At 33.2% G+C, this 26,767-nt stretch overlaps 1 protein-coding gene across 2 annotated transcripts in view; it reads left to right on the top strand.

The window, feature by feature from the left end:
• Positions 1-26,767, top strand: part of LOC105229022 (uncharacterized) — an 80,013-nt gene that overhangs the window by 40,690 nt on the left and 12,556 nt on the right. For both annotated transcript variants that reach the window (XM_049457352.1, XM_049457353.1), the window contains exon 3: positions 23,011-23,111. In XM_049457352.1, coding sequence (XP_049313309.1) covers positions 23,011-23,111 — 101 coding nt within the window. The remainder of the gene's footprint in view (positions 1-23,010; positions 23,112-26,767) is intronic.

Raw genomic sequence — 26,767 nt, 5'->3', positions numbered from 1 at the left:
GATGAAAATATAACTAAAATGCAGTTCTTTTGGAGTTTTTGAGAATACTTCAAAGTATCAATTCGTTTTAAAATAAACTCAGCATTTCTTTATGCCAAATTTTTTTTACGTCTCATATCTCGCGTAAGCTTCCGAAATATTTTACCCATTAAAAAATAATATATAAAAATTAAAATATATTCCAAGAAGCCTTATAAACGTTTTATGAGTTTTTAAATACTTTTTCCAATGTAGTTTTAATAAATTATTTGCATAAATTCTTTTGTAATTAAGTATTATTTTAGTATGTTGTGCTTAGTTCCTATTTAAATAATGGAATTTTTTAAATTTTTTATACGAGAATATTGGCAATAAAAACTGACGTCAAGTCGGAAATAAAATTCTCCAATAAAATGTATTAAACAGCCGTAGGCTTGTGGCTGTTACGCAAATTAGGTATTTCCATATATTAAAAGTTTGTCTAAAAGCAAACATATAAATATATTTGAATAAGATACATATTAGGGTGGATCTAAGAATAGTTTCTTATATTTTTTAATTTTTTTATTGTTGAATATTTGCTTAAATATTAAATAACAAACATTTGCATAAATATTAAATAATAAATATGTTCAGTTTATCCACTTTGCGAAAAGAACAATCACCGCAACTTAAGCAAATACAAGTGTAATGAATATTAGGTATTTCCATGTATAAAAAATTTGTCTAAAAGCAAATATATAAAAACAAACATATCAAATATATTTGAATAAGATACATATTAGGGTGGGTCGTAAGATAGTTTTTTATATTTTTTAATATTTTTTTTTATTTTTTCTTATTATTATTTTTTTTCAGTCTTCAATAAACATAGCGTAAATGCTAGACTTAATTGAAAAATTATAAGAAATCAATTTGTTGAGTAGTAAGTTTCGTACAAAATTATGAGTTTTGCAATTCAAATATTTTTTTTTCATTTGCAATAAAACAAGAAAACTTTAACCCTTTAAATCTGTTGAAGGGTTAAATTTACGAAAAATCGTAGGAGACCATTTTTTGGAACATTAAATTTCTTACAAATTCTGTGGGACAAGTAATTTTTTTAAGTATAATAGTTGGAAGCGAGATATGCATTTTTGTATATGGTAATAAGAGAAAATATAAAACTGTACGATGCAGGATGTCTCCATTGCAATTAAGAGCTCATACTTGGTGAGACTTTCTTAGAAGTGTCTAAGCACCTATTCTTCAAAGGACCAAGCGAAAAAAATATTTATTTTTTTTTACCCCACCCTAATGTATATGTATATGTGTAAAATTTTGTTTAGTTTTGTATTACGCTGAGTGTGCGATCGTCGGCATTAAATAATTCCACTTCCATTGTCTTGAAATTTGAGCAGAAAATCGCAAATACGTCACTGACGCCTTTGAATATATTTATACGCTAATGTCTGAAAGGCAAATATTTTACTCTAGCAAATAATGGTATATATTCCAAGATACATATACATACATATATATTTATTCAAGCAGGTTTGGGCTTATTTTATTTATTAAACAGTGTTTCATATTGTAAACTCATGGAATAACTCTTAGTGATTAACACACAGTCCAAAATAGTATGCCTACAGTCTGTAGTTCAACAAATACACATCTACAAACAGAGTTAGACAACCTTGGCAATGATATTAGCAACAACTAAAAACTGTTCGATGAGTTCAAGAAATGTTTACTTATATTGTATTTGTTGCTAAGCTAAAACACTTAGCTTATAAGCGCATATAGCTTCGAAAATATTTGGCGTTGTTAGATACTACCACTACTACTACTTTAAGGCTCGTGTTACAATTCTAGTTCATCATTTCATCCTTTTATCTTTCAAACAATTTTTGGTATTTTTTGGCTATAAGATATTTCTAATTAAGGAATTAGTTCACAATTAAAAGAAAAAGTTGTCAAAAAAGCAACTATTTCTGCAATGCATCAGAAGCATTCACCTCTTTTGGTAACTTACCGTGACTGCTGTGCCATGGCACCAACAAAAGCTGACATTGATGAATTGACTTCGAAAATTGCATTTACTCTGACGCTTCAATTGTCAGTGGATTTTAGAAACCCGTTTGGCGTAGAATGCAGTTTAACGTAAATGGAATGTCAATCGGAGGCGATTTTTGACAAATAAATATGTTTTTCTCAAATCCATTTCAATGAAAAATGCGTATTTTTGCGTGGCTGAGCAGTTTACAAAGTTTAACAAGTTTTAGGCGCTATGGATATACGCAACTAATATTTTTTCCTAATATGTACATTGATATATACGATTTTTTTTTACAGAAATTACTTTTCGATATAAAAATAAAATTTTCAACTTGGTGGATTAAGCATGTTCGCATTACTAAAAATATTTGGAATACTTTGTTTAATTCTTCCAGTTTTATTTCTACAGAAATATTACATAACTATTTTGGCGAACAACTTGAGATTAAGTCCACGACTTCTCACTGCCGACGCATTGGTGTTTACCACGAAATAATTAACCGCTTTAAGTTATTTATTACATTTTTTTAGGCACCCTTAAAATCTTTCATCATTTGTTAAAAAAGAAAAACAAACCATAGTTGATTAATATGAACTTTATTATTAAAGATATTCCATCAACTTCAACGCCACCTAACGAAAAGTATTAACTAAGACACATGTAACCACCTAGTTGGACTAAATTATAGAATTCGTATGCTATGTACTTCTCTTCTTACGTCGTATGCTTTTCATAGCTTTCGAGTGTTGTAGTTCTTTTATCTGAATCCAAAAAATGGTCATTATTTAAGGAGTATGTTGCGGTGGTTGTAGTACCACTGCCAAACCAGCTTTACAGCGCACAAGTACCACAGTTCACGAAGACTCGGACCAAGAAAGCGCTGTAAACATTAACGCGGTAAAGAAAGAAGAGCTTCTCCGCTTTCCTGTACAGGCGACTGAGAATTCCAACTCTGACAACAAGAGAGGGCTCCGGAAGTCAAAAGCGAGGTACAAGGCAGCGGCGGAATGCAACCGTCTCGGGGGCAAGTTCAGCCTGAAGGAAGAAGAGGTGAAACGGCTGTCTTGGGCTAGAGAGAAGGTAAAAAACGGCCAGGCACCCTTTGCCAATCGAAATTTGTATAATGACTCGGGTCCAGCGTGTGCCAATCACATTAAGGACCATATCGCTGGAAAGAGGCAGCGTTCCATGAAGGCGAAATGAAGGCGACCTTGAAAAAGGCCAAGGCAACAGAGGCAGCCAATGAGATTAAAAAAAAAATGGTATTTGACCGTCGCGATCATAGACCCCAGTAACCTGCTGCTGGGACAAATGTCACATGAGCGGTGGAAAATAGTGGAAATGGAGCTATTGAAAGCCCTCTTCTCGAGAATGGCCGCCGAACCGAACACACCCACATCGTCATTTGATGGAGCAGGGTGGCTTAGCGTTGTCAAAATTTTAAAATGTATCGACGACCCGGCGCTAACATGGGTAAGGGAAGCGGTCAGAATGGTTTCAAACTTGTGGGAAGGGGCGAAACTGGAGGTGGTAGACTGCAACAGTATTTCATCAATGCGAAGGTAACTATTCCTCACGTGATGGACACGAAACATGCTCTGCGGCTGCTGCAACAGCAGAATTCGGACGTGCCAATTAGCGACTGGAGGGTGTTAAGCGTGGCGAAATCTATCTACGAAGTTGGGAAATATTTTTAGACACAATATAAGACTAGATTACTCGTTTCATTACAATTATCACTGAAATTGTGCTCAAAAAATAACGGGAATGTATAAGGTATATGTATAAATTTAAAATTTTGCAGGTTTGGCGAGTTCAATCGTCAAAGCTTTTACTTATTATGATTATATATATTTTCCCGTAGTTCCTAGGTGGAACATAGAGCCTCATTTTTTCTTTCGTAATCCATTTTTCATGCTGAAGGTCGTCATCAATTTATCGTTCTTAATCTTCACTTTGTTAATTTCGGTTTCGGTAATCAGAGGGTTTAAGATGAGTAGGTGATTAGCCTTCTGCATCCGAGCTTAGTTCGGGGCTGCCGGTTTCGCCTCTAGGCAGGCAATGGCGTAGGAATTTCCTCCTCGCAGGTGCTAAGGTTATACCGCCTTTTCTCGGTCGACAGAGCCTCGTTTGTAGTGAACAGGGGGTACCGCGCGAAGATGAGGTTGACGTTTGGGAGGGATAGGCTATACATTCGCATCACCAACCCCATTTGCCCATTTTTGGTATTAGCTGAATGGGACCACCAATTCATATGCTCTGAAATACGTGTTTTTATGAAATCACATACTTCGTTGCTATTTAGTTCGTGCTTTCTTGGCCAAAAACAAAACTGTAGTGATGCTCCAGTCTCCATATTCGGCAGACATTGTTCCCTGTGATTTTTTTCTATTTCCTAAAATAAAGAGAAACCTTAAAGTGCCGGCGTTTCATAGCTGAAAGAGCCAAAGGTTTTCCCATAAAATGGAGTTTGGGCAATGTTTGGTCGATAGGTGCATTATATCGTATTGGGACTGTTTTGAAGTCAACGAAAATAATGCAGACGAATAAATAAATAGTTTTTTCAGTAAACAGAAATTTCGATTATTTTTTAAACACGCCTCGTAGATCTATTATTTTCAATTAGTGAACATTCTGAGAAAAAACCGTTATATTCATTAAGAAAGTGAAATAATAATACTAAATTTTAAGAATATTTCCCTTAATATAATGGTGAACGAGGGTACATAGCACAAAAAAATCTTCGATGGTTTTTTTGGCAAATTTCATCATAGGAATTAATAATATGAATAAATATATTTTTATAACCTGCTTTGGAATTCTGAAATAAAATGAGCCATTTACGAGCCAAATTAGTGCTTAATTTAGTTCTTTTGACCTCCAAAAAAGTCAATGCCTGATAAAATTTAAATTTATTCAGCTTTCTTCGTAATTTTCAAAATCACTTATTTGAATAAAGAAAGAAGAAATTTGCAAATTTAATTGACAATTTGGGCTAAAGTTACTTATTCCACTCCTACTTACTAGTATGCGAAAACTTGTCTTCTAATTATGCATAACTGCTTCTTTCCACTCCATAAGAATACAATCTTCCACAAGAATACAAAAGGCAGATAATAAAATTTTAGTGCAGAATTTGCCATAAATCTTTTCAAATTCAAATTTCGAAAAAAAACTCCATTTCAAGTTCTCCTCAAACATGTTTCTTCTAAGTTTGACTTCTTCCATTTCTTTTATTTCCTTTTGCTATTAAAGAAAGCTTAAGCGACTAACTTTTTTCTGCTAAATCTAACCTTGACTGCCGAAAATGGCGTTCACCTTCGCAACTCGTGCATAGTTATGTCGGTTTTCTGGTCTGTATTTTGTAGTTTACAATAGAAATTCTCTTAATTTGGCTGATTTAAATAACTGGATTTGCATTATGTGTTTCAATGCTTGCCGAACGAGTAAGAAAGTCAATGCTATGACATTTGGCAATAAAATGGGATTAAAATAGAAAGAAACCATTCAGGCACACCAAAAGAGACATTCTAATTGGCATTGACGCTATAAAATCTTGATTACGAAATTCGAAAATTACCGTTATTATAATTAAAAAGAGCTGTTATAATATATTAGCATATTTAGACAATGTAAGATGTTCAAGAATTCTAGATACTTATGTTGTTTCGTAAGACTTTTCATATCAACCGACTGTATGTTAAATGTGTTATGTATGTATATACCATAATCATGTGGCGAGCAAGATTTTTAATTACGGTTGCTTATTAAATGCTTAATACATGATTTTATTTGAAAATTTAATCTATCATCATAAATTATAATTTAATTGCGCTACTAAATTTAATTACCTTAGTAAGAATTTTTTGTTCACACTTTATATGCTAATGTTGGTGCAGAAAGCAGAAAGACAATAGGTTCTAGATCCTTAAAGTATTAAATTGAAATGGATTTTTTAAGGCAGCATGAAGTGATATTTTTGAAAATATTTAAGTTTCGAAAATATGTACAAAAAGTTGGTATGCTTTACTATGATTCCGCAAAGCGGTCTAAAACAATTTTTTACCCAAGGAAATTGATATAACATAATTAATACGTTCCACTTTTGTATCGTTCATAAATGTTGTTTCAAATTAAAATTTTTTTTACATATTTAAATAGAAAATTTCTTTGTATTATTGGGTTTTATTGGTGTCCTATATCAAAATAGTTCATACTGATCGTTTATTCTCTCTTATACTTTGCTGTAGTGTGAGTAATATTTTTACACCTTCTTTATCGTATTAGTTTACACTTATATTTATATAGAATCTTCTCCTCACTTTCTGAAACAGAAAATTATACACTAAACCAAGAACTTTAGTGTATTAGTATGAAATTTGCCATTGTCCTTAAGTTTGATTTAAATTTTCATTTTTATATTCAGCCATTTAAAAAGTTAAAGATAGTTTTGATACACACTAATATGATAGAAGAAAGTGCAAAGTTCGGGTGCAACCGAACATTTTATATTCTTGCAATTTGCAAGTATCAAAGGCAGGGAAATGACAGAAGAGGTCGTGAGTGAATTTGGTTATGGTATGGACATTAAAGCAAATAGAGAATTTAAAAAAAAAAATTAGTACTTAGGTGTCCCTTGCTGCTGCGATCCCCTGCACCCTGTATTCTACTCTAGAAATCAAATTTTGGGCATTTTTTTGAATTATATTAAAAAAAAAAACCAAAAATATTTATACTATCCATTTTTTAATGATGTTTTTATTGATATCTTAAAAATACAGAAAAAAAAAAAATTGTAAAAAAATATTGAAAATTAAAATAGTAAGGGGGGGTAGAGACAGGTGTAAAAAAGTGCGCATCCTGGTGACATTGATCCTGACTCTCCTGGTGGTCTGAAAAAAATTCAAAGGAATGCTTAATCATTAAGGATACTGTTATAGTCCCTACCTCAGTCAACACGAAAAAAAAATTTTTAAATATTAAAAACAAAGGATTGAGGATTGTATAAAGATAAAGGATAAAGGTTTACATAAAGAAGGTTCACACAAAATTTCAAGTAAATCGGTTGTATAGAACTTGAGATAATGCCGGTATAGTGTGGAAAAAAGTAGTTTTTTTTCAAAATTCTAGAGTAGAATACCCCCTTAAACAAATTAATTTATTGAACAAAAATATAAATTTCCAAATATGAAAAACTCCAAAAGTCTGACGCAAAAAAACTAAAGCACAAAATGGTTTTAGGATTGAAAAATTTATAATATGTTTTTCAATATTTGGTTGAGAATCCCTATTTTTCAATACTGCTGCACATCGGTGAGGCATGGACTCTATTAATTTATTTAATGGAATCCTGTTAACAACAAACCACTGTTTTACGCTAAATACGGTGTGTTTCTAGTCAATATCATGCTGATAACTCTATTTTAAAGGCATTTCTTCTGCAGAATGCGGCAGCATAATATTATGAAAAATATTTTTATACTTATATTTGTTCATATTACTATATATACGATGAACTGGCCCTAGTTCATGCCCTGAAAAACAACCCCACACTAGTGTATTCCCTCCACCATGTTTCAGCGTGTCTGTTATATAACGATGATTTAGGCGTTGTCTCTTCGATCTGCCTACCAGCTTCAGGCCATCTGAATCTTTCATATTAAACTTTGGTTCTTAAGAAGAAAGTATAGTTCGCCATTTGGTTGTCGTCCAGTTTATGTGCATCCTGGCAAATTCCCGTCACGCCGGTCTACTAAGTATTTAAAGCATGAAAATCCTCCTTGGACAGCTCGACGTTTTACGGATCTCTGTATATTACAGAGATTTAACCGAAATTGTCTTACAATAGATGTTTCAGATATAAAGAATAATTTTTATTGCCTGAATAACTGCCTTATCCTCTGCTTCGGTCGTTTTCCGCGAATTTCTACCTCTATGCACTTTAACTAAAAGGCCTGATTTACGAAATCAGCTTAATGATCGGGCTGACGCTAGGGTATATCAGCCATGTAAAAAAAACCTAAATGGTCCAAATGAAATTGACATTGTTTTATGTACTAGAATATATAAGATCTCGGAAGCACCACTACTGCGGTTGGAAAGCATCCGCCTGAAAGTTCCATGTAATCCTAATATCGAAGGGAGAACAAAGAAGGCATTGAATTTATCTGCTGTAGTGGATCCATTGACAAAAGGTGGGGTCTGTCGCGAAAGTAGTACTCTCGCTCTACGACATTATACGATAGTTCAGCCGATGATGGCGTCTTTGTGAGGTGAAGGACACTAAAATATACTTGCAAGGAGTTCGAGAGCGTTTAATGAGCAGCGCTCAGCAGCTTGTGTTCTGTTCTAAGATTTACTCCAACCATAGCACTTATGTTAATACCCTTTTGAACACAGCTGCCATAGATGTCGCTTAATATGTGATCGCGAAATTTAATCAGAGAATCTAGGTTTTTAAATGAACATACAAGTATGTTTGAACATTCGGAAATCCCTGCACGCTCTAACTTTATAGCGTTTTTTTTAATGATGGGGTCGCCAAAACAAAGTCTGGCGGAAGTTATGTGTGAGTAGAAATCGTTGAATGGAAATGGCAATGAACTAATTTACGGTTGCGTCATAGCTATAATGACTATCTTTTTACGCCACACTTAAAAGATTGTTAAAATTCACAAAAACTATTTTTTAGAAAACGAGCGCATATGGGTTTGTGATTCAACATTTAGCATACATAAAACTTAAAGATAAGAAAAAATCAATTTTATTTTTTTTTAATGTTAAAATTAAAAAAAAAGTTGTCTTTTTCAAAGTTTTTCTTCATTGCGCGATGTGCTCGCATAACTTGCTACATAACCATCATTTTTATATATTACAAAATATTAACACAGATTTCTGCAATATTCAGCAATAAACAAATAACTTTTTATTATGGATCTCTTACATGCATGTAACATTTAAACTAGTTTACGTAAACTCAAAACACTTGACATTCATTTTATGTTCATTGCGTTTTTGCTGTTGTTGTTGAAATGACAATTCCGCGCTAAGTTCGGATGTCGACAGTGGAATGCCGTTCGCGCACAAGTGCAACATAATCGGCTATTTTCGCAATCGCAAGCCAACAGAGTGCATTTGCACCTAGAGCAGAGTTGTTTTTGCATTTTGCAAATACTTTGCATTTTTTTGTTGTTGTCTCTTTGCTATTTCTTTTTGCGCCACGCTTGGCTGATGCATTATACCACCTTGGACGGACGAAATGTCCAACGAGAATAGTTAAACAAATAACGCAGCCACAACTGGTATTTGGTATTTGCTTGCCCCACCTTTGATGAACGAGCTGATGTGCATACACGTGTATGTATGTATGTATGTGTGAAACTAATAGAAACTAAACAATTAGTTTCTTTGCAAATAAATGTTAATTTTTTCATTTCAAATGTTTACACAAACAAGTTGACTGGCGTGCAGCGCCGCCCTTCGCTTGTCCATCATTAAAAAAAAAAAATTTTAATCATAAAAAAAATATTTAAAAAAAATTAAAAAAAAAAAAATTAAGAAAAAACCAGAAACAAGAATCTTTATTGCTCGCTAAGTGGCTGAGCGCTCGTGAGGATGCGCCTGCTCTAGCTCTTCTTTGCACTCTATACACTTATATTTGTATATGTATGTGTGTGCGCGCCTACAGGCTCGCTCGCAAACCGCTTTTCACGCCACACTCACAACGAAATGCTGCAAAGATCGCCTAAATTCCCAGCGCCTCGCTGCTTTGGCGCGCTCCTTGTACGCGCTCACGCTCATGCGCCGCTCTTTGTTCGCTCTTAAGCTCTTTACTGCGGCCACATGTGTTGCTTTGGCTCACTAACGGCTGTTGGTTGGCGCTACTTGAAGACTCGTTTGCTTTGCTTGGCTGGCTCCGTCCGGTCGGTTTGCTTTTGCTTCGGCGCAGCTTGGAACTCCTCCCGCTGTCTACTTGCTGCAAAATTAGTTCTTCATCAACGGTCAATTCAGGCGCACATGCGCACTTCAACCAACATAACGGTCGAACGACTGACAAAATCGCCGCCGCCGCCGCCGCCGATACGAGCCAGTAGCAAACGAAAGACTTAAGTCACAAACTTTCGATTTCATTAACGAGTACACCACCGCCGTCGCAACCGTTCGTACGTACGTTTTCACTTTCGTCTCCATTTCTCGCCGTGTTATACGATGCGCGACGACAATCCACAGCATTTCTAGCAATTTCAAGCCAAGTTTTGAGTTGAGCTGCTTTTTAGCTGACAATAATTTTTACATTTTTTTCCAATTTCTATTTGAGTGCTTGTGTGCGCTTGTCGTCGCTGTCGTTGCGCACCAATACATTGATAACGTGATAGCGTTGTTTCGGGAATGCAAGCAAGACTTGCGCTTTACATAGTTAAAAGGCAGCTGTAATCTGTGGCATCCACTGCGCAGGCGTCACTGTTGTAGAAATATTTTTCCAAAGCATAACACAAAAATTTAAATATTTTCGCAATTTAATTTTTGTTTTTATTGTGGTGTAGTCAATTTTTGTATTTCGTTTCGGTAATATTGTGCATAAATTAATTAAAAATACATTCAAGCACGCTGTCTACCCTTCGAAAAAATCAAAAAAATCGAATAGTAAAATAAACTAAAATCCGCTAACCAGTCTGCGGGTTTCCGATATTCCGGCTGCCTTTGAAATATTTGTGTTGAAAAGTGCGTAAAACCGAAACCGATTTCCGTGTTTGTTTGTATTTACGTTGGTTTTTGTTTTACGCTTGCTAGCTAAGCGTCTGCAGCTCATCAGTTGGACACAGAAAAACTAAAAAAAAAATACAAAAAAATCATTTACATACGAAAAATATTTGCTTTGCATAAAAATACAGTTTTAAAGTCATTTTCAATAACAGCTTTAATCAAAAGCAACAACAACAACAACTTAACAACGAAAATAATAATCAACGTTAGTCGAGCATCATGCAAAAGTATTTGTTTTTGTCTGTGATATTATATCTGCAAATAATCGGTGGGCATCCAGCGAACCCATCGAAGCAGCCAACGACAGGTAGGTCACCTTACTGCGTAAATATGTGTGTAAATATGTTTGTACATATGTATGTGTGCACGTGCGCCAGTGATGCTTCGTTATGACAGTGTTTTTTTACTTTTTTTATTTTGTTTTGAGCGTGCTATAAAGCTGATAAATAATAACGTAAAATTTGCATTCCTGAACTCCTCGCACTCTCCGCTTCTTAGCAGGTTATATTTATTTTATTGTGTGGCATATTTTTAACTTGATTACACCGTTATGTAATGCCGCCTCGTTTATTGTGCTTTTGCATGTTCACCGTTTGTTTTGGTTTACTTGCGTTGGTCCTGCTCTCAAGAGATTTTTGATTGCTTTGGCTTGGACCTACTTTCACTGTAGAGTGGCTTGGTTGATATTTAACCGCGAGCAATTTGAGCCGATTTTGTTTTGTTTTAGAGTAATTGGAGCAAATTTTGTATGGTTTCATATCCTTGCATAAACATATATGCATATGTATATATATTTAAATTAGTACAAAAATAAACGAGTAAAATAAATAAATATTTATAAAATATTTGTGGCTTTATTCTGAAGTGTTTTATACTCTCCGCTCAGTTTCTAAAAATTAATAAATTTTTTAAGTGATTCAATAGAACAAAATGATTGATTATATTTTACGATTAAAAGCAATTATCTGGTACCTCAATATTTCCTATTCGTTATATGTGCTTAAGTGATGTCTGACGCTCAAATAAAAAACTTAAAAATTATCAAAAATTCAAAGTTCTAGAAATTAAAAAAAATAGTTTTTGGTGAATATTCTTTCAATGAAATAAATTTTTATTCTACATAAATGTAATATTTTTTTCTTTTCGATTTTTAGAATTTTTTCTACGTACATATGGCAATCAATTTCTTAATTAAAATCGATTATTTCCAGAAACTTTAAAATAATATTTTTTTATTTTCCAAATGTATGTATGTGAAATCACATTTTCATGATTCTTATGGCCGGATTTAATAAAATTTCAAAATTGTGTTTTTGGTAAATATTCAATTCTTTTAATCAAATATTTTAATTTTTTGGGGATAACATTTAATTTTTACATAAAAACAATTTTTTTGCTTTAATTATTGATTTTTTTTTAGAATTTATATTCTTTTACTTATATCTATAAATTTCTTAATTAAAATCTATAGTTTTATGAAATTTTGTAAAATTTTTTATTTGTTTTTTTAATATTTTTGAAATTATATATTTATAATTTTGACCGCATTTCAATTTTTAAAAACCGCTCAATCACTTGCTTGAGCGTGTCCTGTTTTTAAATAGATTTAAGATTTTATAACTTATCGTTAGGCTTTTTAAAACAAAAAGTAGATTCAATAAATAAAAAGATATTGAAACAAAAAAAAAACTTTTGAACATTTTAAAAAATTTTTTTTGGGTTAATATTTATTTGTAATATTTTTATTCTAATTGTTTCTTTTTTGATTTTTGTAATTTTTTTTCTATTCTATATCTATCAACTTCGTAATTAAATTCGATTTTTCAAGAAAACATTATACATTATTATATTTTTACAGGGCTTAAATTAATTTTTTCAAAGCATTAAATATACTTATTTTTTTTTTTAATTTTCAGAACACAATATCTCTTTTAAGGACTTTTTAGGCTTTACAAAGTTTCTATTCCTTTTTAAAATACCAATTTCCAAAAATTTTAAAATCGATTTTTTTCAATAATTTTTTTAATCACTTTTATTTTATTTTATTTATTATTTATTTTAATTATAATAACACAAAAAAAAATCAAAAATTATACATTTTCAATTTTTTGCTAACATAATTTTATTATTGCAGTGAAATAAATGCTATTTTTTTAATTTTAGAAAATAATTTTTGTCAAACCTCTTTTTTATTTCATAATTTATATTCTTTTCTAAGTAATTTTTCCAATATTTTTTAAATCGATGTTTTCAATAAAATTTTTAATTATATTTATTATACCTAAATTTATTTCGTAAAAGGTTTTATGGTTTTATAGAAGTTCCAATTCAATTTTTTAATGATAAAATTAATTGTTTTCACCACAATTTATATTAATATATATTTAATATTCGTACTGTGCAGCTATCATTACTTCAAATTTAATGATAGTTCGTCGTTGTTATTTCAAATTCTAACAACTTTTTCTGAGTCATACTGGTCATCTACAGAATAATTTCTGCTTTTGAAATAATTTGATGTGGAATGTCTCCACCATTGAAACTGACTGCAACTTCCATTTAATTAATTTTTGAGTTGTAGTAGAAATAGTTATGTAACTATCCATTTCCAATCCGCTCCAATTTCGATGACATTTTTCTTATTGAATTTGCTGTAATGTTAACTGGACATTGGTGTATGTATACAATGTAAGAGTAAGAAATATATTTGTATATAATTAAATAAGATTACTTGAGCTATGTCTGCTGTTATAAATTTATGCATATCAAGAAATTATGTGCATGCCATTTGTGGCAGGTTGCTATTAATAAATATTTGTTAAAGTAGTCAAAGAATTTCTTTATATAAAAAGAGAAGTTGGGAGCATGTGGAATGTGAGCAATGGTTGGTGACTAATGCGTTTGGATTTCAAGAAGAGATTGTAAGAGTTGAGTTTGTTATTAGCAGTCTAAACGTTACACAACACTCGTGTTCTTGCCACAATTGTATGATTTTTTAAAAGTGTATTAAAGGGAGTATTATAGTCTATAGTCCTTAATTAATTAATATTTATTCAACTGATATTTTTACCATCAATTTTTTTATTACTTAGTTATTTATTAAGGTTACAAGAATACAGAAAAATGCCAAAAACTAAAACAGTTAAAAATTGCAAAAATTAGCAGCTGATAAAATGGGGAATCTCAAAAAATTGGAAAATAACCATATCTACGATTTCAAACGTATCACCATTCTGAAACCAAAAAACAAATTATTTTTCTAGAATAATGTCGCTATGTCTGGAAGGACCGTAGAGAACTTGGACGAAATTCTTTACAAAATGCCGACTGCCTGAAAGCAAAAACAATTTTTGTACCATTTTTTTCAGTCTCAAGTTTTTTAAAAACAGTAAAAATTTGAATTTGAGGATATGGCTAATTCCAGATAGAGACAAGTCTATTATGGAGACTCTCTAAAATGTTTAGGAAAATCCGTCTAGCATAACCTGAGAAATTGTATGTATCATTTCGAAAAAGGCAATCTAGAGAAAAACACGTTTAAAGTTGCATTTCCAGCTGAACTAATTTGGGTGTCGGATGAGCAAAGTACTTACTTACATATTTAAAAACTATTTTAATTTTGGAAAATTTTCCTGCAGACTTGAATAGTTAAACTTTAAAAATATTTAAAAAACATATTTTTTTGTATTTCTAGACTAGGATAACCCCTTAATAATCAATAGCCAATCTAAATTACCTAAAGTTTTGAAAGCGCCATTTTTTATACGAAATAAACCAAGAGATATTATTTTCAGTTTCAATTTATTTCAAAATTATTTTAATGTTTTAATAATTCTAAAAATCTAACTTATCAGGCTTGCATTACTCATTAATAGTTTCGAATTCAATGCTATACATTCGTGTACAAAATTGAAGTATAAAAAGTGGGTTAACTGTACCAAATACTTATGAAATTATTATTTTGAGAAATGCAACCAAATATTCAATAGAAAAAAACTAGTTAGTTTAGTTATGCCAAATTTTTATTTGAGCACAAGATAGCGTCTCATAATGTCATGCACATTATTTTTAGAAGCATTCAGGTTTAGTATCAATAATAATTTGTCACATTCAAACACGTTTCAAGCGTGCTAGAAAATTTGACTTTTAAGTGACTTTGATATACACACATATAGATGTATAACGGAAATTGCAGATTTTTCGCTAACTTATCTGCAAAAAATGTATTAAAGCTATTTATGAAAAGATCTTGGTTGCTCGCTCCGATTAGTTGAATACTCATTATACGAGTATAACCGAATACTGTTGCTAATAAATAAAATATATTGCTTTTTCTAACATAAAGTCAGACATGTTTTAATTTGCATATATTTTAAGGGGGAAACCGTAGTTTTTAAATCACTAGCTGTTAATTAGAGCCCATACAATGAGAGGAAGAAAATCATTCTCAATTTTTTGGATTTCTTCTCGTTATACTTTCAATAAATCTTTTTCTGACTTATTTATTATCCTGTTTGGCAACGGGCACGGTGAGTTTCTTAATTCGCCAAAAAATATTTAAATTTTCACAATAAACACTTTAATGATGTCATTTAAGCACCATAAAAAATGAAGTTTGCTAATTTTTAATAATACAATATGTATGTATGTATATATATATACATCTATAAATTGTTAAGTAGCAAAATGTATCATGCGACCGAAAGCGCTTTCAAAACACAAAAAAGCATTGTGACATTAAAAAGATACCATCACATATTCAATCAAAAATAAAATGTCTCGCTTTTGGTATACTTCATCAAATTTTTCAAATTACAATGTCAATGAAAAGTCCACTTCACCTTGTCCACTCAAAAATAGAGTTTGTTTATTGCTACATACCGTAAATTGCGCAATTAAACATTTTGACATTGAATTTATCTTAACGTAAGTGGTAAACATTGCAGTGGCAACCCACATCTAGGTGCAAATGGTAAAGCTATATGAATGCTAACAACAAATTTTATGTCGGATAATGTTTGTCATTAAATTGTGTTCTTGCATGGCCATTACGACTTTAAGGTGGCAGTCACGGTTAACAATGCGTCATATATATGTACATACATATATGTGTATATATATGTGTTTATGTATGTAAATCAGTTCGTATGCGTATATACTCAGTAATGTGGAATTAAAGATTTTCGATATCAAGTTTATAAAATTTGTGCTTAATCTTTAATTTTCAATGTACTTTAAATTGTTTCGTGGATTATTTATTTTTTGAGATTGAACATTGAACTTTTCAGCTTAAATATTTAATCTCAAATATTTCATTAAAATTCATTTGAAGGCTTTTGTACGCGCACTTAATATAAAATGCATTGAACATATTATTTGTTCTTTAAATTTTGTTTATTTTGGTGTCAAACATCAATCAATCCAATGATTTTTGGGTGTAATGTACCGGGTTTCCCATAAGAATGATCTGATTTCTAAGTGTCGTTTCGGCTTTTTTTAATAGGCCATGAGCTGTAACTTTTTTCATCGTATTCAGTAATACCATCCTGTGAAGATGTATGCAATAACAACGTTTACAAATCATTCAATTTTATTATCAAGGTAATCGTTGTCCAATTGCAACTTTTCGTGCGCCTTTGCCATTTTATGGTCTTAATAATAGGCCACCCGCCCGCTATTCGTTGAATTGTTGACATTTTCGAGTGTACACTTTCTTTACATAATGTTCAAGTGCCAATAACACAAAAAACCGCTCGAAGTAATGAAAATATTGCTGCTGTTCAGGCAAGTGTTGCTGAAGACCACAATTTGTCGATTCCAAGACGTTTTCAAGAACTGGGACTATCTCAAACCACAATCTGGCAGATTTTGAAAAAGGATTTGGGCTTGCATTTGTATAAAATTGTTCTCACTCAAGAACTGACGCCATAAGACCACCATAAACGTCATGAATATGCTGATTTTGCCTTGAGACAACTTTCGAGAAAAACATCTTCTTCAATGAGGCTCACTTTCATCTGAGTGTTGCGGTAAATAAACAAAAATGTCAATTCTAGTGTGAAAAAAATCCACAAATTATTCATGAACAACCATTACATTCACCTAAATTGACAGTTTGGTGTGGTTTTTGGTCTGGTAGAATAATCGGTCCATACTTCTTTCGAAATGAAGCTGGGGATACCGTTACTGTCAATGAAGAGAGGCACAAATCAATGTTAACTAACTTTTTATGACTGCAATTGGAAGAAGTTGATCTTGATAAAATCGGGTTCTAACAAGACTACTTCTGCATTCGCCTGAACAAAAAATAATCCTGAAAATCTTTCTGAAAATTAAGTTGTCCCAGAACATTTCATGGTAATCAAATAATTGACTTGAAACCAAATTTTTTAGTAAAAATTACTTCGGAGTATTTTCAATGAAGTAGCTACTTTTTCAGTGAAAGCAAAGCAAAAGCTTAATGAATTAGCTACCAAACACGCATAAAAAGGATCTTAATAAGAGAAGTTGTCAAAGCTTCAACATAAGAAATAATTTAGAGATTATCCATATTTTTGCCATTTAAATGCTTTAGGCTAAATTAGAGCAGATGATACTTGATACATACTTTCAATAAAACTTTTAATATTCAGCGCAATTATTCAGAAATCCAAAAATTTTGATATTACTACTTAAACTTACTTACATGTGTGCTTACAATTTCTAAACATGACAACCGCAGAGGTCGAGAAGAAGAAACTTGTCTGTGATACATATTGTAAGTTTGTATTTCTTCTACTCATTGCTACTTGAAAATCCTTTAGTGAGTCCAAAAATAATGGTGTTAACGATAAGTGAATATATTCATCTGATATAGTTAGTATAGAAAATTTGTCTGTACTGTCCTGAAGTGCCGCGTTCTCTTACTGACCATAGCTGAGTTGATTTTGATTTATGTCATATCACTTCAACTACCAGAATCTAATTATCCGATTTTTTTCGGATTCATTCAGTGATTCTTTTAATGGAAAGAACTGATAATTTTCGCAAGATTAGAAAGAAAAATCATTTTCCAAAAATGCGCACGAAATTATAGTTAATATTTTTTAGTCTGGCATTTTTCTTTATTAAAATACATCTAGGGCTAAAATAATGAGAGGATCGTTGGAAACTTAGAAACATTCTATAAGGAATATTTACTAGCCTTTTATTTGTTTCACAGTTACAGTGTAGTTTCATGAACTATCGAAAGGAATTTATATACAATTTATATGGCCATTAGATTTCGAGAAGTTTTCAATATGATCTGCTTGTGTCAATATTTTAATTTAAGCCAATGCAATAATACTAAAAAAATACAGATTAAACCATATTTTGTTTAATGATTAAATATAATATATTATTTCAATTTTTCTTAGTCATTAAGTTTCATATAGGGTGGGGCATAAAAAGTTTTAAATTTCGAAGTTGGACGTAAAAGAGTGAGTAGAGCGTTTGCTGTATGGCACGTAGCGCCGTCCTGCTGGAACCAGATGTTGTCCAAGTCTTGCGCTTCAATTTGCTTGAAGGACAATTCGGTTAACATTGCGCGATATCGCTCACCATTGATGGTTACGGTTCCTTTTTCATTTTCGAAGAAAAATGGGCCGATGATTCCACTAGACCAAAATCCGCACTATACAGTGATTCGTGCTGGGTGCATTGGCTTCTCGACGGTTACGTGTGGGTTTTCTGTGCCCCAAATGCGACAATTCTGCTTGTTAACGCAACCATCGAGGTGGAAATGAGCCTCGTCCGAAAAGATGATTTTTCGCTAAAATTGACCATCCTCGGTCAAACGATCTTCTGCCCAATCTGCGAACTGTAGATTAGTGAATAGCGACCCATTTCGTAAATTTTAGACTTTTTACTGAATATCTGTCACTTTCCAAATGGTATTTGACGTTTCCAATGTTGAAATATAGATAATTCAAATATAAAACGTTAAAAAAACAATATTTATATATATGATAGACTTAAACTGTTTTTCCCACATAAATTGCTACCAACTAATGGTTACAATAGTGACCAATGACTAATAAAAAACTCAAAATGGGTAATTAATCAAAGGCTTCCGCAAAACCTCGTTTTTAAAGTAACAACTAAATTAGATTTTGGAAAATTTCGAACGAAAACAAAGCGGAATCCATCAACTTCAACGTCAACATGAACAACTCCCACCATTTCATTGTAAAGTGCTGTGAAACGAGTTTGGTGTTTTTGCAATAAACACACCACCTTGGGCCCTAACGCTTGCACGCACGGTGGCTTTAGGTGGCAAATATGCATTTGACGTGTACACGATAATAAATTGCCATAAAGTAGCTTAAGTTTACAAAGGCAACGACCGTTGCATTTCATTTAAGTCACATTTTAAAGCCAGTTTCTTATGTGTGTGTGTGTTAGTGTGTGACAGCTTCGGCCACTGCATTATTGTTACCTTCCGTGAGGGCGTCGCCATTTGATATTTCTATGCATATTAGTTACCTTCTTCTTCGGCGATTTTTACTCGCACCTCGTGTTGTTCGCATATTTTTTGCATTTTCCATATTTATCAGCTCCACAACACTTTAATTCTTATGTGAATATATGCAAAAAAATACATAAATATGTTGACAAGTTACTTTAGTGTTGTTTGTGTGTATGCGCACTCATTGTGTCCGTCCAATGTATGGCAGTGACGTTCAAACAATACCGTTCACAAGTGACCTTGCTATGTGGGCCGTCAAGTTTTGACTAATGGCATCACACATTAAACTTCACACATTAAACACCGCAAAAAGTTCCCTCGTTTCTTAGTAATTTTGTGTTGAATTTGTTAGTCATAATTATAAAATGGTGTTTGCGAGTGATTAGCAAATTTTGTTGCCCTTCCATATATCGTATGTACTATGTATATACTATTAATATATGTTATATACTTTCAATGGGCAATTAAACATATATGCATGAAATTAGAGTAAACAATAGATATTCCTTGTAAAGTTGTTAATTTATAGACATTTTTTTATAACTAGAAATGATATATTAAAAAGGGTTTACTGGTTATTTTTACGGTAATTTTTGGGTATTTATGAATATAATAGTAATAGCAATGCGAATTACTGCTTTTCAGAGCATTTAACTCTGGCTTTAAACTATAAACACCTACCTGGTGTTGCCTGAATTAATAATAGGGCGCACACACTTTCTAGTTTGAAATTTTTTGCCAAGTTGCAATGTGAAAGGGAACTAAACCCCCCAATTATTTCATATTTCTTAAGTAGCCTCCTATTTTATTATTTTCACATTGAACTGCTCTCAATACCAGTACAAGCACTTAGTATGTTTAGATCCAATTTATTTCAGTGAGCCCATCCAATTTATTATTTATTTGTTCCGGTTAAAGTACATTCGATGCCATTATGTATGGAATTCGAAACTTCATTCTCCATCTGGTCTTTATAATGGTTTGGAGGTCTTTCTCTGCTTCCTCTTGCGGGTACTGCGTCAAATACTGTCAGAGCTGGAGTGTTTTCGTCCATTCGGACAACATGAACTAGCCACCGAAGCTACTGTCTTTCGAATGCGATATTCGCCGTGACCAACGCGCAAAGGACCATAAATCTTTCACAGAACCTTTCTCCCGAAAACTCGTAACGTCGACTCATCAGATGTTGTCATCGTCCATGCCACTGCACCATAAGGCAGGACGGGAACTATGAGCGACTTATAGAGTTTGGCTTTTGTTCGTCGCGTAGCACCTGTTGGCAAGAGTTATTCTGCGTTGGATTTCCAGGCTGACATTGTTGGCGGTGTTGATACTGGTTTCAAGATAGACGAAATTATCTACAACTTCAAAAATGACGTGAGAGCCAAGTCGTGAGTGCGACGGCTGTTTGTTTGATAACAGGAAATATTTCGTCTTGATCACTTTGCTTTGCTTCTTTTTCCAGTCTGGAGAAAGCAGAACTAACGGCGTGACGCCAGCAGCTGTACACTCTTATAGAAGATTCTACCTGCTCGATTAATTTCTGTTCGTTGTGTGGCTTGTGGCGCCATTATGTTGGAACCAAATGTTGTCAAAGTCCATACCGCACCAAACTACAATTTTTTCAGGATGACTCATTGAGTATGTGTGAATTGCTGCCTGACCAATAAAGCAAATTTTGGTTACTGGCGAAGCCATTTAGCCAGAAATGAACCGCATCGCTGAAGGTGATTTTTTCATGAAAATCCGGATCATTTTCAAGTTGTTGCTCAGCCCAATTCACGAACATACGACGATTCTGGTGGTCAAGCGGCTTCAGTTCTTGCATCAATTTGATTGCTTAAGGATATAAGCCAAGATCTTTTTCCAAAATTCCCCACAACTATGTGACAAAAATGCTCAATGCTTGATAACGACGTGTGAGAAATTCTTGAATATGTAATATGTAACTCTCAACGTTCCTTCTTTTTACACCCTGAACAGAGTCTATTAAGTTTGTCACGAAGTTTGTAATAAGTCATTGTCTAATTTTCTGACATGACAGTAGACTGTAAAACATCTTCTATGCGTATACAAGGCTTTGTATAAGAAAATAATCGCAGCCTCAGAATAATTGTCGAGGGTTTCCTTACCACGACGTTTCAGAGGTTGCACAGATAACACTTCTTGTACTGATGAACATCAACAGAGGCGGAGAGAGAGGAGACAATAAAGTGAAGAAATTTTAGTCCCGCTGGTAACACAATGAACCCCTATAGGCTTAGTTGCGTTGTCAGATAGCCACTCTACCAACCTAGCTATCTTGTAACACCCAGAAGGAACATCGGAGGTAATAGATAAGATATGTACATATGTTTGTCTACAAATGTTGAGAACGATTAGCTGAGTCCGTCTGTCTGTCTATAGCTACTAGTCTCTCACTGATATCAGACCACTGCGTATAGATTAGGCATATAACAAATTTTGACGAAAAATTTGGCATACCACCACGTGGTGGCAAATATTGTACAAGTAATGAATATCACTTTTTTAGGTGATTTCGGTTCAAAAACGTTCCGCGCAAAAATGGATTTCTAAAAAAAGTCAACATTTTTTTTTTTGTGTTATTATTACATTGAATCAGAATTTTCTGAAGAAAAATTAGTTTGGGGTGGGTGGGGCACTTCCCTTAGGTCCATTAAAAGGCGTTTGGAATAATAGGAAGATTATTAGTTAAATAAATATCTATTATTATGAAGAAAAACGTGTACAGTGTACAAAACTTTTTTTGTTTTTTTTTCAGCAGTTCTGATAAAAAAGTAATTTCGTTTTGCGCGGAAACTTTTTTGCAATTTCGCAAAAAAAAAAATAATGGGGTTCATACTTTTTTATTCTCTATTCGACTATGGTATGCCGTTTTTCGTATTTGCAAAAATTGTAAAAAGTTATATGCCTAATATAGATGTCACACAAACTGAAAATTTAGAATCTATAGCTTGTATGGAAAACCTTTTCTTTTCATGAGATATCTTCACGAAATTCGGCAAAGATTATTGTGCAGAGCAATGATGTAATCTCCGAAAAATCGTTCAGATCGAGTCACTATGGCATATAACTGCCACACAAACTGACCAATCAAAATCAAGTGCTTGTAAGGAATTTTTGTTTTTGTATTTTTAAATAAGAAATTGAGTTTTAACAAAATAATCAATTTATTTGCGGAATATTTTATCCATCCACACTCAAGCCAAACATATTTTTACTACAGTCTATAAATTGTAATTTGCGCGTGATCTCGCTGCCGGCCTGTACTGCGATCACAAAATGCCCAAAAATACGACCTTTGAAACTAAATGCATATGTATTAAGTTCAGCGTCATAAAATCAATTAAAATAATTTGTATGTATGAATGTAAGATCGTTAAAGCGCCATTGCAATTAAATTTAACACCCTTTTGGTGAGTTGCTCTTTGTCTTCTTCATCTTGTTATTATTCTTCTTCTTCTTCTTCTTATTTATCATCTGCTTCGGCATTTTATTTTATTGTATAACCAGCTGTCCAGTTCTGCTTTAAAAACCATTGTAATTAATTAATCTTCTCTTCTCTCTTCTCTTCTCTATTTGCATCGCCTTTGTGGTTACCCACTTGTGCGCCGATTCACACATCACTATTTGCTGGTGTATTGGTGTGACTTAATTTGGTGGATCACTACTGTTGCTGACGTTACTGCTGCTGCTGTTGCTGTTGTTGCTGCCGTCTCAGATTGTCCGAACTGTGTGGACGAGTCTCAATACAATAACAAATGGACAATGCCGTTGCTCAAACTGGGCGAGAAGCGTTACTACCTCGGCATCTTCTTCAAGGTAAGCCAGTTTCCGGTTCTGTTGAATTTTTTGTATCAATATTGTATAAATTGCATATGTAAGTGTTCTGCCATTTAACTGCTTCAACATACGTGCTCATATGTACATATGTACCTTTATATACATGCATGTATATACATATATAAATATATAAGGTCGTGCAAACTGTGCCTGCGCTTAAGCACGTCTCTTCTCCAGCTCCCCAGCTAAACTTGTAGCTTGTAACTTGTAACTTTGCACGTGTGTTGAAAATCTGTCAACGGCATTTTTTCGTTTCGCTTGTGCATTTTCCTTCTGATTTTTGCATTTTACAGCTGCCAAGTATTGCACTGAAATAATAATAAAGCCATGGGAATTTTGCAATAAAATTTTGTAGTCTGACATTTAAACTATATTTTTCATGAGACGCTCAGACAGACTAACGGTTATTGCCGTACATATGCTAGTGCTTAGAGCATTGTAGCTAATGCAAAGGGTAAATAAATTTTAGAATAGCACATTTGTTGCTTCTTTTGTGGCGATCTGTGCGAAGCTGTGCAAAATCATAGGCGCTGCGGGCACTGCAGTTGGCGCTTTATGAGCCATCAAACAGAAATGTGGGCGACGTAAATATGTAAAGTGACTTTAAGTACATCTCAAATAAATATAGCTTACTTTGGTGCTTAAGCGCTCGTGATTTAATAGCTATAAAATTATTATTTAAGGCAGCAATTTAATGGGACGATTTGGACATTTTTTATTAGTGTTTCATGTTTCTACTATAGTGTGCTATAGGTAGTTAGTGATTACCTGCTGTGCTGATATGGCAGAAATTACAATTTTATTCGTTTCGGTTCTATTGGCTTTGTATAACTATGTAGTTAGCTTTAACACAGTTTTCGCCAACTTTATTGACGGTTTTTGCTTCTAACTTAAGAAAGGTTGGCTTCATATGTCCCGATAACCATTTTAATAGAGTAAAAAATAGACCAAGGACATAAAATTGCAGTTCTGCCAACTGGCAGCCAAGTCAGCTCTTCAACTAAGGGAACCTACCTGCCTACTAGTCGCCAGTAAAAAGGAGTATTCTAAGATACTTAGTAAGTTCCCATTTCCACTCAATACCATGGATTTTTTCTATAGAATTAAACTACAACTCAGTACCCAATATTCTGTTTGCCCTTCTAGAGAATTTTGGGAAAGGAGCGCGGCGGTACAGGCATCTATACGGTTGCCCCAAACTAGACAATCGAATATGAGGTGGTGTCTTTTTAACAAAATTAGATATCGCACTCCGTCGCACAGGCCACTCCAGTGTCTTCACAGCAATTAAAGAAAAGCTCCTTATTGTGACAAGTAATGTGCTCACAACAAAGAATATATTTATTTATACAGGTAGTCAAGGTTCTTTATATCTCTTAGTGTTTCGTTTGAGGTAGTGAAGAATGTCTTGCTCTCTTTGTGGATCCAACATCATATTTCACTGTAAACCTACAATAGCTTCCGTAGTGATATCTTTGGTATCTGTAAAGCGGATGAACTAGCAGGCACTACCGTACAATTATATTCCGGAAAAGAGCGAATTTCTAGGTAAAATCAATCCATAACTTGTTAAACAAACAGGCACGTGGCATTCGTTAATAAATAATGGGCCGTACAAGTCGATTATTAAAATTCAAAAGGATTGACCCAGGAACTATGGTAGTAAGGCTGGCAGATCACTACCTAATTTCCAGACATGCCAAGGAATTGGTGTAGAAACTGTCAGGAAGTAGAAGAAGGGGAGAATATATAACAATATAACAATTAATAGGGCTTTTTGTGTTATAGTCCTGGTGGTTTCACAATAAGCCTCCTAAAGGCTTGGGTGCGTTGCAAGACAGCGACCATTCTACCTATTTACTTATACTCGTAGTAACATAGGTACATATACGAGTATAAATACTATACGTATATGCATATATATATTCATAAACAATTTTGGTATTTTGTAAAAATAGCCTAAGCTAAGGAAAGATCAAATTATGCTTTTTATTAAAATTTATTATAGAATAACATATTTCAAACCTTTACTTCTTACTCCAACTACAAGTTAGGCTACTTAGAAACCGTAGCTGCCCTAAACATCACATAACAAGGCATTTCCGCCGTGTTGCACACAATTTCGATAAAACTAAGCTTGAAATTTATTAAACCGCCTCACAATCCATTTTATAAGCCCTAACTAAATAAAACAAGAAGCAATTAAATTTAAACACGGATACAATGCAAATGTGTCCGATCTGTGTTATAATATATTTATTACTTTTTGTTTAAAAATCACGAAAATCGAGTTTTTTTCTTAATTTCCAAAAAAGAACCAAAACTTGAGTAACCAATGTACAATGAGCTTAAAAGAAAGATTTATAGTTGCACCATAAAATATTGTTAATAAAACAGAATGGAAATTTTGAATAAGACTTTAAAAAAAGTGAGTTCTTCTACTAGAAATTTTAGATATCTTTTAGAGAGAGCACACATAAGTATAATAAATTTAAACTGGTTTTACATTCTTTTAATTATTTTATAGAAACAATTTTGTTTCGTGTGAAGATAAAAGAATTAATTAAATTAAATTTATTTACCAAATTATATTCTTAATGACATACACCTACCAGACAGATCTGAATTTAAACATATGATAAGTACTGCTGTGGGCAAAAAATAGAAAGACTTTTTAATTTAAATTTTGAGTGAAAACCTACTCGTGAAAATATTTTATTTTCTACATTGGTTTGACTATTAATGCCATCAGTGCCGAATGTCACATCAAAATAATCATTAGTGCCTGTCTTTTGAAGTTGCGGAATCAAACTGCTGGTGCCGAAACGTTCAGAGTGTTGGAAAAGGACTTCGTTGATAATTGTTTGTCGCGAGCAAAGTTTTTTATACTCTCGCAACAAAGTTGCTAAAGAGAGTATTATAGTTTTGTTCACATAACGGTTGTTTGTAAGTCCTAAAACTAAAGAGTCAGGATATAGTGTTATATATACCAAAGTGATCAGGGTGACGAGTAGAGTTGAAATCCGGATGTCTGTCTGTCCGTCCGTCTGTATTCCCGTGCAAGCTGTAACTTGAGTAAAAATTGAGATATCGTGATGAAACTTGGTACACGTATTTCTTGGCTCCATAGGAAGGTCAAGTTCGAAGATGGGCAAAATCGGCCACTGCCACGCCCACGAAATGGCGGAAACCGAAAACCTATAAAGTGTCATAACTAAGCCATAAATAAAGGTATTAAAGTGAAATTTGGCACGAAGGATCGCATTAGGGAGGGGCTATTTGGACGTAAATTTTTTTTGGAAAGTGGGCGTGGCCCCGCCCCCTACTAAGTTTTTTTGTATATATCTCGGAAACTACTATAGCTATGTAAACCAAACTCTATACGGTTGTTTCTTTCAGGCATTTCCATATACAGTTCAAAATGGAAGAAATCGGATAATAACCACGCCCACCTCCCATACAAAGGTTATGTTGAAAATCACTAAAAGTGCGTTAACCGACTAACAAAAAACCTTAGAAAACACTAAATTTTACCGAAGAAATGGCAAAAGGAAGCTGCACTCAGGGCTTCTTTTAAAAAATTGAAAATGGGCGTGGCGTCGCCCACTATGGACCAAAAACCGTATCTCAGGAAC

Source organism: Bactrocera dorsalis, chromosome 5, assembly GCF_023373825.1.
Source record: "Bactrocera dorsalis isolate Fly_Bdor chromosome 5, ASM2337382v1, whole genome shotgun sequence".
Taxonomy (NCBI): domain Eukaryota; kingdom Metazoa; phylum Arthropoda; class Insecta; order Diptera; family Tephritidae; genus Bactrocera; species Bactrocera dorsalis.
Note: the sequence above shows the minus strand (reverse complement) of the source record. Positions and strands in the feature narration are given on the sequence as shown.